The sequence below is a fragment of the Ambystoma mexicanum genome, chromosome 4p, assembly GCF_040938575.1.
Source record: "Ambystoma mexicanum isolate Mex_15411 chromosome 4p, UKY_AmexF1_1, whole genome shotgun sequence".
Taxonomy (NCBI): Eukaryota; Metazoa; Chordata; class Amphibia; order Caudata; family Ambystomatidae; genus Ambystoma; species Ambystoma mexicanum.
Window position 1 is genome coordinate 303,110,976 of NC_090927.1, and position 17,384 is coordinate 303,128,359.

Here is a 17,384-nt window from a genome sequence, read left to right on the forward strand (position 1 = left end):
ATCTAAATGGGTTTTTATTTCTGCCATTACAACATGTCTAGATGCGGTTGCATATTGATCTTCCAACTCCTTGAGTTTACAGCTAGAGATCCGGTTAGATCAAGATCGAGTTGAGGTGTCGTTGTGTCTTTGTGACTGTTTGAGGGCCATCAGCGATTGGATGGATCAAAACTGGCTCAAGCTCAAAGGTGACAAGACCGAGGTACTGGTGATGGGTTGTCCCCCTGATCCCTCAATTTGCACCACCGCTTTCTGGCCCACTTCACTGGGTCCTCTTCCCTGAGTGTTATTCTCTCTGCTTCCCTTTCCATGTCTAACCAAGTGATGGCCTGGTGTCAAGCCGCTCACTATCAGATCAGGGTCCTGAAGAAGGTTCTACCCATGATACCTGAACCCATGCGCCCTCCTGTAGTCGCAGCGTTGGTTCTCCCTCGCTTGGATTATTGTAACTCTCTGTACCTGTCGCAGCCGATAGGCCTAATACAGTGGCTTTAGCACATACAGAATCTGGTGGCCAGGCTAGCCACGGGCACCCCGTATGGAGCTCACATCTCCCCCGTGCTTCACCAACTTCATTGGCTCCCGGTTGGCCAATGTGTTCATTTCAAGGTCCTGTGTATTGTTCATTGGGATATTCACGGTCAAGGGGCCGAGTTCCTGCAAACTAAATTCTCCCGCTATCTCCCAGAACGCGATTTACACTCTTCCACCGCAAATCTTCTTCTTGTTCCAAAATTCAATCATGTGAGGGTCGGTGGTAGGGCATTTTCCCTAGCAGCTGCTAAACTTTGGAACAACCTTCCTTCTGTAATGAGGAAAATCCCCAATCACATTGGTTTTAGAAGAGCACTCAAGACCGTTCCGTTCTAGCTCTCCCACCATATGGCTTCCTCCCCTACCTGAGCAGTCTTCCTCTTTAGCGCCATGATTCCCTTGGGCGACCGTGCTCTCTATAAGTGCAGATAACATAACATGACTCTCACTAATGGCTATATCCCTGAGGATGGTCTTAAGCACACCAAACTCCTTGGACATAGCCATGGCCTTAATGAATACCTTAAACGCTTGCTAGAGAGTACCATGTGATACAGCACAGTTATCACAGACTTGAAAGAATGTAGGGATATTCTCCTCTACACTAACCCGAAACACCAGGTTCTGTAGCGCCGCTGACTTAAACCACCATGCACTGATTCTTACAGATTACCTGGTATAACTCCTGCCAGGTCTCTGCCCACAATGTCTGTGCCCTCTGTGTATTTCAAATTGATTATCTCGTGTACTACTCTGCCAGGAATCCCTTCCTGTGGTCTGCAGATCCCCTGGTATGCTTCAAAGCCAGGTATCTTCTCCCCAAATGCTCACTGCCTGATGTGCTTCTTTCACCAGGGCTTCTTTTTAATGTTCTCCAGATCTTTCAGTATAGCGCAGTTGTAATCTTTCACTGTGTATACATTCTTGGCTTGCGGTACTACTTGTTCCAACTTTCCCCACATCGATATCTCATATATAAAGACTTGTTGATGTTCGACCTTGTAACTTCTTCAGTAGTAGTCATCTGTTTTTGGTAACACTTGCTCCAACTTTCCCCATCTTGATATCTTATATATGGAGACTTTTTCAAGTTCTGTCTTTTAACCTCCTCACTAGTATTCATTGGCTTATGGCAATACTTGCTCCAACCTTTCCCATATTGACATCTCATACATGAGAATTTTGACAAATTCTGCCTTTGTTTTCTACTTGGTTGGTATTCAAAATAAGTTCTTAATGCCTCACATGCCTGTCGGTACGCCCTAGGGTCCCCAACATTACTGGGTAGACTCACTGGTGTCTTGTAGCGTTTCTGACCCATTGCAAGTTGCTGCGGTGAAGCTTTCACTTAGTGATGGCGTTCTCTTCTATGCAGACCTTCTCTCAGATCTGCTGCCAGCTCTGGGTTCGCCCGACGATAAACCTGCTGCTTCTGGACACAGCTATGCTGCTGGTAGCTTTGCTGTTGCTGTCGGCTCCCCAGGGGTTCTTCCACTGTGCCTGCGGTGCCTTCTGTGGCCGAGTGCCACGCCGTTAAGTACTGCTTGCAAGCGGCAGTTTGAAAGTACTTGCATTCTTCAGCATGGGCAGTTGCTGTGCTGCGGTCTTCTCCCGTTGATCTGATTCCTTCTTCCGTTCTGCTTCTCTCTTTTCCGCCAATGCGGACACCACTTTTAAATGTCCCACTCAGTTGGGCCTCATTACAACAACTAGCCTGCATGTTCAGCTTAGATCCATATTAACTCCTTCCTCTTCTAAGTACTTGAGGCGTTATGGGAGTTGGCGTCCATAGAACTCATACGACTTCTAAGGTGATTTTGTTTAGGGTTTAGCAGAAAAATATCAGAGACAGGATATGTTATGTGTGTATTATGTACATATGAGGTGTGAATGGTATTCTGCATATAATGTTTCACAGGAAGGGGTTTTAGGGTTTTGTATAGTGACAAGAGGCCATCAACAATTTAGGAATGATCGGGTCTTCTTCATTTGGGAGGAAAGAATACTGCTTCTCTCCTGATGGGGTCACCACATCTCCCTGACAGCCATCTACTCCCATGTGAACCTCCCTCATAATACCACCCATGCGGTCAGGATAAGGTAGCGGCTGCAGTCCCCTGGCTGGGAGGAGATCCCTGGCTGGGGATCAGTGATGACTCCACAGGATTCATCACTGGGACCATTGGCTTTACCTCATTTCTTCTAACTGGAAATGCTTTGAACGTTTGTCATACGTTGCTTGGTGGAATTACTTATGTTACATACATAGGATTGAAACAGGTTGTGCCATTACTTTGATGTATGTTCATATTTATAACCAGAAATTGAATCCTCCTATTGAATACCTTAATGCCTCTCAAATTAACTATTTCTAATGTATTGCATTTTTACCTGTGTTCCTCCCTCTCCCTTATGTGTTGTGAAGTGTCTTTATTTGTCTCAATGGTTATGTATTTCTTGTTGATCAATTTTATGATTCTAACTATTTTTACATTGAATTCTTTTGATACTATCAATTTAATATGTTCATGCTTGTTGTAACCTTGATACCCTACTTTAACTCTTTTAAACTGTTAACACTGCTTTTGTGTTCATTTAAGATTAGTTGATATGTCATTCTCCACAATTGTACCAATTTTTGACTATAACATGTTGTCATTGTTCCTTTTACATTTCTAGGGCCAGTCTACTAGAATGGAGTGGACCTAGAGGGTAGTATGCGTGAAGCTGTGAACACAACGGTGGCTAGGTTCATGTTGGAATATTGCCCACAGAAAAGGTTGTTGAATTTCCTAGCTGAGGGGGGCTTTGTGGGGTTTAGAGTAGTTTGTGGTAGATGGGAAGAATAGGCTGATGCACAACGTGTAGCTTCACCTTTTCATCAAGAGAAGACTGACAATTGCGATGAATCCTATGGAGTCATCACTGATCCCCCAGCCTAAGATCTCCTCCCATGTGGCCAGGGAAGGCAGCCGCTACCTGATCCTGTCCCTGGGGGTGGTTATGAGGGAGGATCACATGGGTGGAGATGGCTGTCTTGGAAATGTGATGATTTCCTCAGGAGAGACGAGTATTCTTATCTTTCATGTGAGGAAGACCCTATAATTCCAAAATCCCTGATGGCCTATTCTCATTATACACATCCCTCCAATTGTAAAATCCAAAAACCCTTTCTTGTCAAATACCTTAGACAGGATAATATTCATACCTCACAAGTACGTAAACACAAATCACATCTCCTATTCATGATGATATTGTATTAGGCAAGAATCCCAAACAATCTCCTAAAAAGCTCTGTTAATCTTATGGACTCTGTAAGGAAAGCATGGTATCAACAGGAAGACAGACACACGTGACCACAGTTCAAGGGTGTTTATTGCACTTCAAAAAGGGTTTGATAAACGCATATCTAATCCTAAATCTACAGATGGGAGCAAGCTATGACCATCAAATAATAATAACCCAGTCCTAGTGGTGTCTTGTCAAAATAAAAGGGCCTATACTAATAAACCTATTGCCAATCCGTACCTCTAAATACAAATAGTGTGTGAAATAGTGTTACAAAAAAGAAAGAAGTGTTCATAAAATGATATGACAGGATGTTCAGGCCATTGGCCTCCCTACCCCACGTTTTCAGCACAGGACAAGGCGGTTCACTCGAGTGTAGCACAGTCTCTGGCTTCTTTAGCACAAGGATACACTTCAGTCATTAGTATCAGGGCCTTCTGTGCTCAAGTTTCTTTGCTTCTGAAAGTCTCTTCATTCAGATGGCCTGATGCAACCAAATAAACAAATTATTTTCCTTTTCCAGATTTTCACAAGTATTCAATTTAGGTGATTCACTATTCAAACCGAATCCCCCTCAGCCGGGCTTAGATCACTTTAGCACAATGTTTGTCACCTTGGATCTCCCTAATCCGCGCTCAGATCCTCTTAACACAATGCTCGTAGGATATTCTTTTTCAGGTGACTCATGGCTCGGATCCCTTTTTAACACAATTAGTCTCACTCGGCCCGGGCGCAGACCAATTTCAATTAACATCAACTATCGAAGACTTTCGAATGTGCACAAGGTTTGGCTTGACCCGTTGCATGACCACTTCTATTTCACAATTACTTTCCTTTTAACATTTGTCACCTTTCAGTTGGATACCTAACAGACTTTTGAATGAGCACCCACTTGGTGCCGGACCACTCTGTCTATGGTATCGTATCTTAGCTTCAAAGTTCAGTCACTCATCTGCTGTTTTAATTATATTTGCGTCGCTTGCCAGATGCGCTTCATACACTGTTCTCTTGAGTTTTCTTTATTCAATGTTGCTGCTTGCAACCTTGGCTTCCACACAGACCTGTCTGGTATCAGTCTCCCAAACTCACTGGCTTTGCAGACTTCACTGGTGCTGCTTTGTTGTAGGAGCCAAGGACAGTATCACGGCGGCAAACAATTCTCCCCGCCTTGACTATCGATGCGGGATAACCCAGAGTATCTCCGTCACACAATGCAGATTCTTCATCTTTGTTTCCAGGTCTTACGTGTCCTATTCCCCAAGGCTCATGAAAGTTATGGTCTTTCGGTGACAAGGTCAAGGGCACGTCCCTCCTTGCAATCCTCTCCGATCTTGCCGTCTTTCACCTTGTATTAAACTGCTATGTTTGAACTGCTGCTTCCTCGTGAGCTTTGCCTTGCTCAGAGTGTGCTTTCGTGCTCTACCTTTTATCCGTGTGGGTGTGTGATAGATGTCAGGTGAGTGTGTAATGATCAGTAATTGACTGACCCTGCCTGAACATTGTATCGGGACACATCAGGCTCTTGTGTTTTCTCTCACATTGTGCAATCCGTGAAAAAGTGTTTGTGTTGGAAAAGGGGTCAGGGGGGTCGAGTTCCTAAGTATCCTAACTGGTAGGAGGAGGTAAAGGTGTTACAAGGAAGGGGATAGTGCGTATCGCCATCCGGAGTCCTACTTCCACTCCCCGAAGACCCCTCATCCAGGTGATCCTCCCGCACTGGTCAACCCCCAGGAACTGGATCCAAAAGCGATGGCCGTTTCCTGGCTACCTGGATGACAGATCCCCGGGGACTAGCGGGTGGGATACCTTCAGGTTTTTCACAACTCCAATTCCCATAGTGCCTTAGGTACTGAGATGAAGAAGAGGGACAAGGAGTTAATGTGGATTGAGAGAAGCCCTAAGCACAATGTGTGGACTAGTTGTTGTAGGATGAATCAACTGCGCAGGGTATTGAAAGATGACTTTCACCAGCAATCAGAAGTTATGTATGATGTTGGAGAGAGAAGGCGCAGTCCGGGCGAAGTGAAGGGCAGAGCAGCAGGAACGATGTGCTGGAGCAGACTGCGCTAAAGCAGACAGCTGCTCCTGGGCAGCCGTCCATCATCCTTTGGCACTGGCGTGGCGAGCAACCAAGAGGAGCGTGGCAGGCTTCAGGGAGAAGCTACAAGGGAACCGGCAGAAGCGGGGAAGCTATCGGGTGTAAAGAAGGCAGAAAGTAGTCACATTACCCGAGTGTGAACGTAAGACTGAAAAGAGCTGGAAACAGGTCTGCCAAGCGAGGGAAACCATTCTCGCATTGAGACTTTGCTGCAGCTGTGTGCAGCTGGTAGGTATGCAATGAAACACTGGTTAGGTGGCCTAAAGATAGCAGGAACCCCGGGGCGTACCAACAAACACACAAACCGTCAAAAGTGCCATTTGTATACCAACCAAGTCAATTTAAAAGACTGAATCTGAACAATTCCTCATGCCTGAAATGAGAATACGTGGAAAGCTTGAGCAAGTGTGATTATAAGCAAATGAATGTTAACGAAGAAGCTGAAAACAAGATTTGCACAAGTCTCCATGCATGAAGAGGTCATTTGGGGAAAAGTTGGAGCAAGCATTGTCCTAAGCAAATAAGTGCTGATGAAGAAGTTGAGAAGTGGAACTTGAACATGTCTTCATATGTGAGAGGACTGTAGGGGGGAGCTAGAGGCAAGTGAAATCCAAAGTCAAGGAAGTATAGACAGTATAAGAGTGTTACTGTGCTATGCTAGAAGATAGAGAAAAGTAAAGAGAATTTTGAAAGAAGACCTGATAAAGTGGACAAGTCAGGCAGCAAGCCTTTTGGGGAGTAATGATAACTGGCAGGTGAGCATACCAAAGGTTGTATGAAACCCAGCAGGGGAACCTGGCAGGAGAGTATACCAGGCAATCCACCAAAAGTGTATAAGGAAAAGAAACATTGTCCAAGGATATCTGTCAGGAGAGTACTCCAGGGGATCTGAGGAAACCAGTGAGGACTTCATGGCAGGGGAACATACCCGGAAGTCATCTTTAATGCAGTTGTATAAAAGAGACTCTTTGTTCTTCGTGAAGCAGTTGTGTGGAAGAGCAATGTTCCCATCTTTTGAAACAACACTTATGCGTAAGAGACACTTTACCATATGTGGTACTGTTCTATAGAAGAGACACTTGGGCCATCCTTGAAACAACAATTATGTAAAAGAGACACTTTACCAGCTGTGGTACATTTGTATGGGAGAAACACTTGGGCTATCTTTGAAACAACAGTTATGTGAAAGAGACCTTTTTACTAACTTTGAGAAACTGTTATTTGGAAGAGACACTCTAACCCTCTTTAAGAAAACATTGCGTCATCCTTCCTGAAGTAATTCAGGGAAAGGGAACCATCTCTGGATCTAAGGATTTCTCTTTTGAAGACATCATTTTTGTTAGATTTACTTATGTATTTTCACCTTTGAACATTTTGAGTAAACACAAGTCAGGGACACTTTTACTTACACTTTTTAGTTGTGCATTTTAGTGTAAGGGTCCGATATGTTTTGGACACAAGGACAGTTGTTATAATTTTGAGGATAAGACACAGACTGATCTTCAGATTTAGTTTCCTAGGCAGGGAAACTCTTGTTAGGATAGGGACAGAGAGGCCTTTATCTAACCCCTTTTCTTAAAAAAAAAAAAAAAAAGAAGAGGTCTGATTTGGAAAATATGACTGCTTTGTGTCCGCCTCTCCCTTCTGACCGCTCACACAATGCACATTGTGCCCTCACCATATCAACAAATCGAAACTATTCAAGGTTATGTGGCTGCAAAAGGCATACCAAATAAAAAAAGAAGGAAAAACAAAATCAGAGCAGTTTTACAGTGTGGTTTAATGGCTGCATCTCTGGGTGCGCATATGTCTGTGCAACAGGTATATTATTTGGGAATGTTCGGGTAGAGGTGTGTGTGCACACATGTGGATGAATTATAAGGTGTGTGTGGGGGCAAATTATTGTGTATGTCAGTTTAAAATATATACTGTACATGCATGTGTGGATGAAATGCAGTGATGCCTTTTGTAGATGAAAGACAATATGCATGGTTGAGTGGATAATGGGCTTCACAGATCTGTGCAGAAGAATGACTGCACTGCAATTTGCCTGGACCTTTGTAAGGAATAGGTTTGCAGTTCTATTTAATTGAACAATTTTATATGCCTGTGTGAAGTGCACCTCTCTGAACTCATGTTTTTAGTGTTTCCCCGGTAGGTAGGTGACTGGCTAAAGAGAAATCCTATATAATTATTGGAGCATGAGCTAGCCAATCCCAGACTCCCAGGATGACTGGAAATTGATCTACTTAAGTGGAATGTGGGGGCCAGCACTATGGAAGATCCAACTTGAACAGTTACATATTGTGCCCAAGGGCCATGTGCAGCTGCTGTACTGTTCGGTTGAGCTGCAAAATAGCAGAAAGGTGGCTACTGGGCCAGGCGTTCTTTGAAGCATTGCAGGGACTGATGGGATGAGCAAAAGGCCAAAGAGAAATTATTACGAGGAAAGAATCACAAGAAAGTGAATGGAAGATGGAGACAGCACAAGAGACGCTATACTAGTTGTCGGAAATGTGTTTCTACCTTGAAACAGGGTATGCCCCTGTGTTGCATGAGGGTGTGGGTCTCAGTCGCAGGCTAGGTGTTTGCTGTAATGCAGACTATGGTTTACCTGTAACTATTGTTTTCCAACATGGGTCTGGTATGGATTCACATGCTCATGAATATTCCCCGTCGTCAGGCTGGGAATCCTTGGTAAAAGAAAAAACAGCTTCACTTTCACTTTAAAACTAAACTGTATTTCCCCTCTAAACCAATCACTGTCCTCTGGGTCATACTGCCCCATCCAATTACCATCTTCTCCCTAAGCCCCTCCTCTGGCAGCCATTTTCAGATTTGGTAAGCACGTAAAATATGACCAAGAAGAGCCACATCAGGGCCAGAGGGAAGGTTTGCATGTGAATCAATGCCAGACCCATGCTTGAGAACAATAGTTACAGGTAAGTAACGTAAACCTTCTCCAGCATGGGGTCTGGCATGGATTCACATGCTCATGAATAACTAATACATAGCAGTACAACATCACACAACCATGCGAGTTGGCAAGGATCAACAGAAGCAATGAACTCTTACCTCTGGAACAGGCTCACTTCAAGCGAACATGTCGCGTAGCACTGTTTGGCCAACTCTGGACTCCTCCCTGGAATCCCTGTTGATGCAGTAGAACTTCGTGAAGGTGTGGGTGGACCTCCACGTTGGAGCCCTGCAGATGTCCAGCAGGGGCACACCAGGCAGGAACGCCGTAGTCGCAGTGATTGCTCTGGTGGAGTGGGCTCTCGGACGGACAGGCAGCGGTCGTTTCGCCAACCGATGACAGTTTGTGATGCAGCTGTAGAGCCACTTTGAAATGGAAGCCTTGGACAAGGCATTCCCATGGTTCACAGGACCAAAGTTCACGAACAGTTGAGAAGTCTTCCGAAAACTCTTTGTGCGTGTCACATAGAACTTCAGGGCACGAGCAACATCAAGCGAGTGCAAGGCCCTTTCCGCCGGCGACTAAAGGTTCGGGAAGAAAACATGTAACGTCAAAGGCTTGTTGAGGTGGAATTCTGATGCAACCTTCGGCATGAAAAAGCAGTGCAAACGCAGTACCACCCTTGATTCGTGGACAGTCAGGTACGGCTGCTTGCAGGATAGGGCCTGGATCTCACCTGCAGCTCCATAAGCCTCGACAGAACCACGTCGAATTCCCACACACGGGCCGGAGCCTTCACCGGTGGGAAAGATGGTAAAAGTCCTTTGAGAAACTCCTTGACGATTCTGTGGGACTAGAGCAAGGATCTTCCTGGGGATCTGGTGTAGTGGGAGATAGCCGCCAGATGCACCTTGGAGGCATGTACCAGAGCAAGAATGGAAGGATCTGTGGAGACGTGACCCTCAGAGGAGTAATCTTCTGTGACCGGCACCGCATACCAAAACGCTTCCACTTATGGCCGTCGAGCTTTAAGTTCGACGATGCCCTGGCCTTAATGAGGACCTAGCAAAAACAAAGAGGTGATGGCTGGAAGGTTTAGACTGAATCGTAACCACTGGTGTTGCTCTGGGCAACTTAATGAGGACCTACCTGCAGTCCGCTGGCAACTCATAACCTCCAAACTTTAAGGCTGCAGGTTCAGCGAGCCTGGGTCGTGATGAAAGATTGCGCCTCCCTCTCTGGTGAGAGGATCCAGAACCACTGCAACTTGCATGGAGGCGCCACTGATAGGCTGAGAAGGTCCGGGTTACAAATCTGCTTCGGCCGCACCTGGGCGATGAGTATCAACTTACATTGGCACTGTGAGTGTGTTGATGACTCGCAGCAGGAGAGGGAACGGGTAAACGCGTACAGAAACAGTCCTTCCCACGGGAAGGAGAATGTGTCCCCCAAGCTCCTCGGCTGGTGGAACCTGATGGCGAACTTCTGGCATTTAGAGTTTGCCGCTGTCGCAAACAGATCAATTTGGGGTCTCCCCCATTTGGTGAACAGGCGGTTCACCTCATCCTGATGAAGCTCCAACTCATGGCAGGAGCGGAGTTCCTTGCCGAGGGAGTTTGCAATGGTGTTCTCGATTCCCGCCAGGTGAAGAGGGACAAGGAACACCCCCTGTCCGACGGTCCTGTGCCACAAGTCTTGGGCCTGCTTGGAGAGCACTGGGGATGGAGTGCCCCCCTGCTACCTGATGTAGAACATGGTGGCAGTGTTGTATGTGAAGATCCTCACCACCTTTCCTTTCAGAGACGGTAGGAACGACTTGAGGGCCCAGAACACCGCCCGTAGCTCCAGGATGTTGATATGGAGATCCTTCTCCTCCTCCTCCTCCTCCTGCAGTCACAGGCCGCTAGCCTGCAGACGTCCTGTGTGCGCTCCCCAACCTTCCAGGAAGGCTGGAACCAAGGAACCTTCCGTGGTGACCATTTCAGACATGGGGGGGGGATTTGAAATCCAGTGCCTTGGGCGATGTGGGAGCGGACCCCCCCTATTGCTCGTCGTAGCTCCTCGTTGAGAGGGATCCTGTCCGTGAAACTTCCAGACACCTGTATCCAACGGGCATCCAGGAATTTTTGTAGTGATCGCATCTGCAATCTGCAAAGACGGATGAGGTAGATGCAGGATGACATCATGCCCAGTAACGACTGGATGGCCCGAACCGTGGCTGTCTTCACCGACGATAGTCGTTGCACCATTCCTTAAATGGCTGCTAGCCTCTGTTCCAAAGGAGACACCATGCAAGACACTGTGTTGCGTCTGGCACCGAGGAACAGCGTGTTCTGTGATGGCGTTAAGTAGGACTTCGGATAGTTGACTGAGAATCCCAGATCCATCAATAGTTGGATGGTCACCTTCCGGTGTTCGTCAGCCAGCTCCCGCGAGTGGGCATTAATCGGCCAGTCATCCAGGTACGGGTATACGTGAATGCCCTGAAGACGTAGATTGGCCACCACCAGTGCCAGGCATTTCGTGAACACTCTTGGATGGAGCCGACTTCAAGACAAATGGTGGGGCCTTGAACTGATAGTGCTGGCCCTGCACCACGAAACGTAAGAATTTCCAATGTTTCTTGTGTATGGGGACGTGGAAATGGGCATCCTCCAGGTCTAACGACCTTAAGAAGTCTCCTTTTTTACAGTTGCAGAGCACGTGCTGCAACGTAACCATCCTGAACTTTTGGGACTTTAAGTATTTGTTCAGACGCCTTAGGTCCAAGATGGGCCTCCAGCCCCCTGTCTTCTTTCTGACTAGAAAGTATCTGGAATAGACTCCGGAGCCCCGCAGCCATTGGGAAACTAGCTCTGTCGGCCCTTTTCGTGGCATGGCTCGTACCTCTTCCTGAAGCTGAGGGATGTGCTGCTCCTAACGGGGAACCGGAGGGATCCGCAAACACCTGCGTTGGAACTCCAAGGTGTGTCCCTGGGCGAGAGCATCCAGCACCCATCGGTCGGTGGTTATCTTTCTCTACTTGCTGATGAACCTCGTCAGCCGGCCTCCAAATGGGGTGCACGAGTGGTGGCGGCCCAACGTCCTGGTCGGTTCAGGCTTGCTTGGGTGCCGGCGTCCTGCCCTGCGGGCGACAGCGATGCTGTCCTCCGCTACTGTAGGACTTGGAGCAGCCTCTGTAGGCTTCCTGCATTGAGGATCGGGAAGGCTGTATGTACGACATGGAGAACCCTTTTGAAGACCTGCTCGACTTTCCCCTGGAGAGTGCTGAGGGAGGGGGCCATCTCTGTATCCGTCTTGATGGCCTAGAGGGACTCGTCGACGGCTTTCCCAAACACATTTTCCCCATCTAAGGGCATGTCCAGCACCTTCGCTTGGACCTCCTGATGGAAATTAGTGTCTTTCATCCATCCCTGTTGACACTGTTCCGCATCTGCCGAACCCTGTGTGGGCGACGTCCAATGCCACTGTGATGGCGTGATCAGATGCCACTTCCCCTTCCTGGAAGAGAGCAAGCGCTTCCATCTTCTTATCATCGGGGAGGAACTCCAGGATCGGTCCTACCTTGTCCCACAATTCCCTGTTGTACGTGGACAGGACCGCCAGTGCGTTGGCTGCCTTGATTGTGGACGTTGCAGTGTAAATCACCTTCCTCCTCATGGCGTCCATCCTTTACCCCTCACTGTCCGGAGGGACAAAAGACATGGACAGGTTAGCCAACCGTTTCCTCATGGCCACCAACACCAACAAGTCCGGCAATGGTTGCAACCTCAGGCACTTAATTGCGGAGTCCGGCACCCTTTATTTCATCCCCAGCCTATCCAGCTTGGCAGGAGCTGTGAAAGGGTTCTTCATGAGGGCCAGGCTCTGCTCCCAAATATCGTCCAAAAAGGGCACTGCCATGATAGTCTTCCTCTTGGCCTAGCACCTTTGATGCAAGAAGCCCTCCTACCTGGTTTCCTCGGGCATCAGCTGGAATAGCTAGGAGGCCCTGGCGATCATGGAGTGGAACAAACCCACCTCATCCGGTGGGGAGACCCTATGTGGGGCATCCAAATGTGGCGTTTCACCGTCCGCTGCGACAATATCTTCGGCATCATCCGTGGTCGTGGCTATCCGTTTCCCTACCTGTGTCTGGGTCTGCTTGGGGAGTTGGGGGCCAACATGGTGGAGGAGGTTGATACGGGGGCATCAGATGATGCTTCCGCTTCTTCGTCGGAGGCTGATCGGGGACCTGGAGGACCACAGGTACCAGCACCAAAGGTATTCTCATCTTGATCTCTGACACCAAGGTGTGTAGAATCAATAGAATATCCAAGGGAATGTCCCTCGGCTGAGAAGGCAGAACAGGAAAACTAGGCCCTGCGCCGTCGTCGTCCTCATCAACGTCCTTGTGGACCGTATACAAGGACTCCTGATCGTCGTCCATGGACGAGACCTCCATAGTTTGGGCAACGACCTGGGAGGGCTGTTTCGGGCCCTATCGGCCCCCACAACCTTTTTTCCTCCCTGAGGGTCTTGAACCGGGACCTGGGCCAGTTTCCCCCCTTCTGGCGTGCCTGCAGACTTTGCCTAAGTCACTGCGGCAGAGTTGCGCTTTGGGGGCAGGGACACTTTCTGAGCCGTGGGAGCTACCCTCGTAGGATCAGCGCCCGTAGCTGCTGTGGTAATCATAGCCATCTACACAGTCACCGATGAGGTCCGTGACTGTGCCGGTTGAGCATGCTTGGGCTGTGCGGTCGTCTTCTTCTATGTCCGCGTCTCAAATGTCTCCCGTAGCTTAGCCGGGGTAGATGACTGCCTCTTTGAAGAGAAGCTTGATGGTAGGCTTGCAATGGAGGCGGAAGGTGATGCTGATCGCGCCCTATCCACCTTGGGAACAGCATCAGCGGCTAACCCAGTGGACTCAGAATTGCAGATCTTGGCCTTATCTTGGATGAGGCGCCCTCAAAGGACTTAAAAGACCACTCCTCCGACCGGCCGGTCCTGGACGAGGCATGACCCTGCTCGGAGCACGGGTCAGATGCCTTGTTCGTGTTAAGCAATACCGCCAGCCTACTATGCCTGTCCTTTGTCGTTTCCTTAGAGAAACCGAGGCATATCTCACACTCTATTTCCTTATGGTCCAGATGCAGGCAGTAGAGGCATTGTAGGTGTTTGTCCTCCACAAACACATACTGTAGCCTGATGGTCGGAGGGCGCAAAGTAGGCCCAATATGGCCTACTAGAGTCTTCGATGAATCTTCGCCCTTGAGGGGCACGGAACTTCACCGACAATGGGTCCTCGCTGTCGGCAGATGAAGCAAAGAGCACACAGGCTGTTAGACACAAAAATTGAACTTTTTCCATCGAAAAGCACAAAAATTTACAAATAGCTCAGAGAGCAAACTCGAGGACACCCAACACTGACACATGTGGTAAAAATCTGAAGATGGCTGCGAGAGGAGGGGCTTAGGGAGAGGACTGTCATTGGATGGGGGCAATATGACCCAGAGGACAGTGATTGGTTTAGAGGAGAAATACCGTTTTGAAGTGAAAACGTTTTTTCTTTTACCAGGATTCCCCTGCCTGACGACGGGGAATATTCATGAGCATATGAATCTATGCCAGACCCCATGCTGGAGAAGAATGATGTTTAGTTGTATTCCATTCTGGCATATGCCTAAATGTTCTTGTGCTGGGTGTGCGGTTTTACTGGTGAGTGAGTGCTCCTCCCCGAAGTCTGCAGAGCAGGCAGTAGTGCACAGCTTGTTCTTCTGCTTTCTTTTGTATATTTCTGCGTGGGCATTGGAGATATGCTGGAAGAAGAAAGCATTGTGAGCGACGGCATGCATGCAAATACACACACAGCCTTGTGGGAACAGAGAACACCCCTACACCCTAACTCCATGAGAGATGATTAACCCCTCATGGGGTTTACATGGACATGGCAAAAGAAAATAACCACCAACAAGTACACCAACAGCGAAGTGCCAGTTGCTGTGCAAACCAAATGTTCTGCATCTCAACACTACTTCCAACCTCTCTTCCCTGTAGCACTGTTTTGGCCACAGGCTGGTGCTGAAGTGACACCAAATGTGCCAAAAGCAAACGTATACAATAATAGAAAATTCTCAGTAAGATGGTAACATGCACACATTCTTGTGAAATCTTTTAACAAACAGTGAACAAATGCACATCACCTGTTTCACACTGAAGAGCAATTCCTTCTTCTTCAAATCGATCACGCAGTTGTCTCAATAAAGGGTCATGTAATGGTGGAGTTGAAACCTGTAAAAATAATGTAATATTAATTGTACAGACTTAACATTTTAAAAGATAATACTAAAATAGAGGACAGTTACATTTAGAAAGCTTTAAAGTCACCCACATTTGCAATTTACAGTACCTACACAATGACTCCCTAGATAATGGGCCTAGATATAGACAGTGAGTTCTTGTGATGGGTACTTATAGGGGAAAGCACAAGGTAGGTGAGGCTGCTGAGTTACCTGAACTGCCACTTGTGGGATCCTTTGCCACTTTAGAATGTTAGTGTCCCTCGACAAAAGTGCTTCACGTTTCTTAATTTTTGGGTGATTTGTAAGGCACCATCTTCAGGTTCAGCCACTTTGTTATGCATCCATGCCAGGGAAAGGGAATACAGACATCTTATATTTCCTTGTAAGCATTTAGATCATAAAATTACGAGGATCAGGGAGGTGGGGAAGTGCAGTAATAATTGAAAAAAGAGCATAAGTTATACGCTGTGATGAGGCCCCCTGTGTTATTCCAGGGACTACTAGCGGGAATACAAATGGGGCCCAGGAAGGCTGGTAGATGATGGTCCCGGGGGCGGTATGGGGAGGTCATCCCCACTCAGCATCCAGCCCTAGATAGGAGACAGTCCAATGCCAGACAAAAGTGGTCCTGGCTCTTTAAGGGTCTTGCCGCGAGATCACACAGCACTACCAATGACGTGTCACGTTCAGGCCTGAAAACCCAGACCAAAACAAGAAGAGAACTTGCAAACATAATAGGGGCATACCATCAAGGGGAGATGTGGATGTTTAAGGAGGTTGTGGCAGGCGTTTGGAGCAAGTTGGAAAATCAGGAAGGAGGTAGAGGAAGGAGTTTTGATAGGAATAGAGGAGGCTAGAAACAAGAGGGGGAAGAAACATCAGCAGGTGGAAGGAGGGAGACCTCAGAAGGTGGTAAGATGAAGACGGAATGAGGTGTTAAGAGGAAGAAAGCAGGACGTGCTATAAAGTAAACATTAGAGATGGTGGGAGGAAGACAGCAGCAGGGGTAGGACTATGACAGTAGGTGGTGGTAGGAAGATAACACGTGGTAAGAGAATATGAGGTGGCTGGATGAAGTGATCCAGAGTTGGCCATAGGAGGAGATGGGGAGGCAGTATGACAAAGATGTCAGGAGGAGATTGTGAATCAGGCAAAAGCACAAAACGGCTAGTGAAGTGGTAGCCAGAGAGAGCAGGAACTAATAAGAGAACACGCACTACCCAAGGCAGTGTAGATATCAGAAGGGGTTGAAAGACGGTGGGAGCAGGAATTAGCATGTGGAGCAACGCAGAGGATGGCCAGGCCCAAAGTAGGAGTTGAGAGGTGGTATACTGGGTACAAATCAGGACCTTAGGAAAGATGTGATTGGGCCTGTCTCTGCTTTTCTGCTGAAACGGGCACAAGAAAACTCAGTTGGCTGTCACAAAGTGAACGTGAAACTTGACCTGTACCTACAACTTGTGGTGGAAACAAAGCGATATCTACAGGACCAGCAAGGAGACTGGAGGTGTACATATACCACCATTAACCAGAAATGATCTGGAGGATTGTCCGGGAGAGGACTCTAGAGACGGGAGGTGCCCGGAAATCTGGTGAGTCTTATAAGGACATCTTTTGTTAAACAAGAGTTTTAGGCACAATCAAGAGGTAATCCAAAGGGAGGGTGAAAGAGAGCAAGTTCCCTGTTGGATGAGATTCCAATGGAGTCGGGAAGAAAAACCATAACGTTCCAGAGAATGCAAGTACTTTTGTTTGAAGAAATCTTGGGGAAAGGCAGAATGGGCCATCCTAAGACAAACCTGTTGTTGGTGATGGCACCATTAGCAGGAGCTATGACTAAAACACTGAATTATTTTGGTTTTCTGTACAGCTATCATAGAAATAAAAGAAAAAAAGCTCCTAAACCCCTTATACCATGCTATGTTTTGTCTGTTGATCAATGTCCACGATAAAACAATGTGAATAAAAGAAAATTGCTTGTGTGAGATCATGGAGGAAGAGAAAGGTTGGATGGGGAGAAAGGCTAGGCAGAGGAGGCAGGGAGGCAACAAAAATGTAGAATGATTGACTAGGCAAGAGGCAACAGGAATACAGTACAGAGGCAAAGAGCACCAGGGCTCAAGTGTGGGTTGAGTGCATTTTTTTAAAAAGAAAGGGTTTTAATATTTTTCTGAACCGAACATGGCTCTCCTTAAGTCTGAGGGTAGTTAATTCCAAAGAGCAGCTCCAGTGGCTTCAAGTGTTCTCCCACAACGTTGATTTTTTC

General features: G+C 47.4%; 1 protein-coding gene across 3 annotated transcripts in view; it reads right to left on the reverse strand.

The window, feature by feature from the left end:
- Positions 1-17,384, reverse strand: part of LOC138453216 (protein FAM228B-like) — a 530,008-nt gene that overhangs the window by 129,460 nt on the left and 383,164 nt on the right. For all 3 annotated transcript variants that reach the window (XM_069605859.1, XM_069605858.1, XM_069605862.1), the window contains one exon: positions 15,020-15,107. In XM_069605859.1, the coding sequence (XP_069461960.1) occupies positions 15,020-15,107 (88 nt within the window). The remainder of the gene's footprint in view (positions 1-15,019; positions 15,108-17,384) is intronic.